This window comes from Tupaia chinensis, unplaced genomic scaffold, assembly GCF_000334495.1.
Source record: "Tupaia chinensis unplaced genomic scaffold, TupChi_1.0 Scaffold000067_1, whole genome shotgun sequence".
NCBI classification, from domain to species: domain Eukaryota; kingdom Metazoa; phylum Chordata; class Mammalia; order Scandentia; family Tupaiidae; genus Tupaia; species Tupaia belangeri.
Genome location: NW_006159526.1, coordinates 5251103 through 5255018, shown reverse-complemented (window position 1 = coordinate 5255018; position 3916 = coordinate 5251103). Strand labels below are relative to the sequence as shown.

The 3916-nt window shown below is 63.8% G+C and overlaps 1 protein-coding gene across 1 annotated transcript in view; it reads right to left on the bottom strand.

Annotated features, from left to right (window-relative positions):
- Positions 1-3916, bottom strand: part of DHX34 (DExH-box helicase 34) — a 32142-nt gene that overhangs the window by 2713 nt on the left and 25513 nt on the right. Inside the window, exons 11-14 of the mRNA XM_006142122.3 lie at positions 3690-3890; positions 3262-3435; positions 2884-3001; positions 1301-1407 (exon numbers count right to left, since the gene is read on the bottom strand). Of these exons, the coding sequence (XP_006142184.1) occupies positions 1301-1407; positions 2884-3001; positions 3262-3435; positions 3690-3890 (600 nt within the window). The remainder of the gene's footprint in view (positions 1-1300; positions 1408-2883; positions 3002-3261; positions 3436-3689; positions 3891-3916) is intronic.

The following is a 3916-nucleotide window of genomic DNA, read 5'->3' as shown; positions in this document are numbered from 1 at the left end:
CACCCCCGCGCCAGCCCGTCCGCCTGCCCGTCTACCCAAGGTCTCCATCGCCAGCCCGTCCGCCTGCCCGTCTATCCAGTCTCCATCGCCAGCCCGTCCGCCTGCCCGTCTATCCAGTCTCCATCGCCAGCCCGTCCGCCTGTCCATCTGCCTGCCAGTCCATCCAGTGCCCCTCTGCCTGCTCCCCGAGGGTTCGGGTGTGCACCTGTACGTGCACCTGGCATCACCTTCCTCACCTCTGTGTCTGTGCTCACTGCCCACCTCCCCTGCTGCATATACACCATGAGCACGGGGCCCACAGCCGCATGCCCGGCACCTAGAACAGTCTGCATCCGGTGCAGGGGGCTGCTGGGAAATGCCTGGGCAAGCACGGGAACGAGCAGGGTGGCGTTAGCTGCCATGGTGTCTGGAAATCCCGGGGTCAGCAAAGCTCCTGGAGTGTTGGGAGCCCCAGGGTCGCCCTTCTATGTCCCCTGGGACAGAGGCAGGGGGTCCTGGAATGAGGACAGCCAACTTATGGGAAGGGAGGCATCAGTGTGACCCTTCAGTGTGGCTCAGCCCTCGGTCACTGTGTGACAGCAGTGACATGCCCAGCCCCTGCCTTGAGCTTCAGTCTTGTCCTCCCCCAGGTGCCAACCGCGGAGCTGCCTGAGGGCCTACAGAGCCAGGCCAGGATGGCAGGCCATGTGCAGTCAAGGTATAGCAGCTACTGCTGGGACCGCTCCCGGGTCAGACCGACACCAAGTGCACCTGCACGCTGAGCCGCCCGAACTCCATCCTCCAGCGGGGCGGCGAGGTTGCCTCCCAGCTGGGCTCCCACTTCCACTGCGTTACACTCTGACCCAGCCCTGCTCTGAACTCCCCAGGGCCCCGGCTTGCTGGCCTCAGTGACCTCAGCTCCGGCCACTCCTCCCCGACTCTGCACCAGCCGTTCCCGGCACTCCAGGCGCGCATCCACCTCGGGACCTTTGCACGTGCCGCCCCTGGGCTGAGCCCTTCCCCGAGACCCACGTAGCTTTAGGACAGTGCCAACTGTCCCTTCTCAGGGAGCCCACTGGCCTGCCTGCTCCCTACACCTGTGCCCCAGCCCCGGCCCACCAGCTCCGCACCGCTGACCCTGCTGTCTACCTTCTCCTGCCACTTCCGCTCTCCACGTGACCGAGTGCTGGACTGCGCGCAGGGCCTGTCCTCCCTCCACGGGCTCCTTGGTGGGAGCAGCTCTCTCACACATGCAGCACACACCCCCCTGGCCTGGCCTACGCGCTCTAACTGGGCCTCAGGGCTGTGGGCAGGGGCCCACCTGCAGGGCAGGGATGCGGACACAGTTCACCAGGTACAGCTTGTTGGTCTCCAGCAGGGACACAAAGGTGAGGAGCTGGTGTCCGCTGCTCCTCTTGTCCTTGTCATCTGAAAGTCGAAGAGGACAGCTCAAGTTCCCCCAACCCAGCCGTCCGTCCCCAGGGCCTCATCGCCCCCTGGCCAGTTCACATATCCACGCAGAGAACACGCTCACGCGGGTAACCAAACATCTGCAGCTTATTTCACATTCGCGGCTGTAACGAACATGCACAACTGTCTGGTAATTGTTAGGAGTGATGACGACGCTGCAAAACGCTGCAGTGTGGAAACGATCCCGCTCATTGACACACTAAGTGACACAATGCCTGGCACCACCCTCGGGGGCAGAAGCGGCAAGGACAGCCCAGCTGACTGTAGGGCACCAGGGCTCGTGCCCTGAGGACGTTTTGAGGGGGTCATGACCGAGGGAGGAGAGAAGAGGACAAACCGCCTGGAGACTTCTGGTCACTAGCGGCGAGGCCAAGGCCCAGTAGCAGCAGCAAGGCTGAGGTCACCGGGGCCTGAGTTCCATTCCTGGCCCTCCCTAAGAGCCAGCACAGCGCTGCCTGTTACTCGGGAGCCAAGGCAGGTGGATCACGGCACAGCAGAACCTTGTTTAAACACATTTTGAAAATTGATGTGGGGTGGAAATCTGGCCCTGTAGCCTGGTGGATAAGGGAGCTGGATCCCACATAGCCAGCCATGGTTCAGATCCTGCCCCAAGAAGCTTGAAATCCTCCCAGGCACTGTGTGTGCACGCCCAAAGTCTTGAAAGGAGGAGGAAATGGAAGAGATGACAGCCTGCCCACACTCCACTGGGGAGGTGTCCTCTCTGTCTCTCCGGTAAGCACATGCACCCTCCGGCAATTTAAAAAAAAAAAGGATCAGCAAGAAATGTTTCAGATTGTCTTCATTAAAACGCTAAACTCTGCCCTCCTAGGCTAGTGGTTACCACTCTAACAGGGCAGGCTGCTGCCCACACCCACGGAAGCCAGAAGCCAAGGAGCAGCCGTCACTGGCAGACGAGGCTGAAGAGTGAGGTGCCCACCGAGCACATGGGCCTGCTCCTTCGGCAGGCCGCTGGGCAGGACCGACCAGCTCACATGTGGCTGCCCATCTAAGGTCATGGGGGCCCAGCTGGACCAGGTCTGCCAATGTGACCTGGCTGAGCCTGTGGCAACATGGCTGTCTGTGAAGATAGGGCCAGGGGACACTCCTCAGCTGGGAGCTCAAAGCCCAGGGGACAGGCCCGGCTGGGAGCTCAAAGCCCAGGGGACAGGCCTCCTGACTGCACTACGCTACGTGGGGACGGTCACGCTGGCCGCTGGGTCAGCCCACAGCTCCATGGGGCGGGTGAGGCCTGTGAGGGGGTGACCCACCAAGGCTACTGTAGGTCTGGCCTGGAACCTCCCCTCCCACAGGCCCCACGTCCACAGCAGCAGCATGGGTGGGGGAGAAAGGGAAGGAGAAAGGGAACCTCGGCGGTGACGGGCCCTGAGGTCATTGTGTCACATCTGCAGAGGCCCCCTCTGCTCACCCACATACCTCGGCTCCCCACACGGCCCTCGGCCTCCTGCTCCCGCGCGTGCAGCACCTCAGGGCTGCTGGCGAAGATGGAGGTGGGGTGCAGCACGGCACCCTGCTTGGCCCGGGTGTGGAAGATCTGCAGGGGACAGAGCAGAGGCCCTCCAGCTCCTCCCGCTGCCCAGGTCTCCTCCACGTCTCAGAAGTCCCCTCCCCCAGAAGCCTCCCTGCCCCCCTGCACCTGCCCTTGGGGCTCCCCCTCCCAACCCTGCCCAGCCCGAGCGGGCTGAGTGGACACAGGTCTGTGGCCTCACCCCGAGGCTGTGTGTCCCAGCACAGAGCAGGGGCCTGACAGGCACTGAAAGACAAACCACCCCGGGGGGCTGTGAAGGCGCCCACCTGGTCTGAGTCCTTGCGGCCACTGTTGAACGCGTCCGGCACGGCCAGCTGCGGGTAGAGGCCCCGGTCCAGCACCAGCTTGAGCAGGGCCATCTGGTCACGGGTCAGCTCCTGGGCCGAGCTGGCGGCTGCCTGCAGCTGCTCCAGGTCATGCCGGAGCTTGAACTTCACATCCTGGTGGGGACAAGGGGGCAGGCTCCTAGAAACCTCCCTACTCCCATCTAAGGGCTACACTAGGGTATGTGAACCTGGGGCCACAGAACGTGGGGCCAGGCCCTTGTCTAAGAAACCTGGCTCCTGAGGGGAGGTGGGACAATATCCCCTGGACCCCAGCGCAGGGCCAGGTCCCCTCCCCCCCAGGGCCATAGCCCCACTCAGGCTAAGCTCTCCCCAACCTACTCCAGCACTGAGGGCCCAGGGTGCCCCACCTGGATGTCCACGTCACCAGCCCCCTGGGAGGCTGGCCTGGCAGGGTCCTCATCGCTGGAGCAACCTGGCTCCTCCTCCTGTAGCCGGAGCACCTTGCGCCTGCGCCCCCCACCCTCCTCATGCAGTCGCTTCAGCTGGTGTAGTGCTCGGCGCTCCCGGCGTTGCTGCAGCCGCGTGTAGCTGGCCCCCGGCTGTGCGGCCTGGGCCCCCGCCGGGCGCCCCAGTG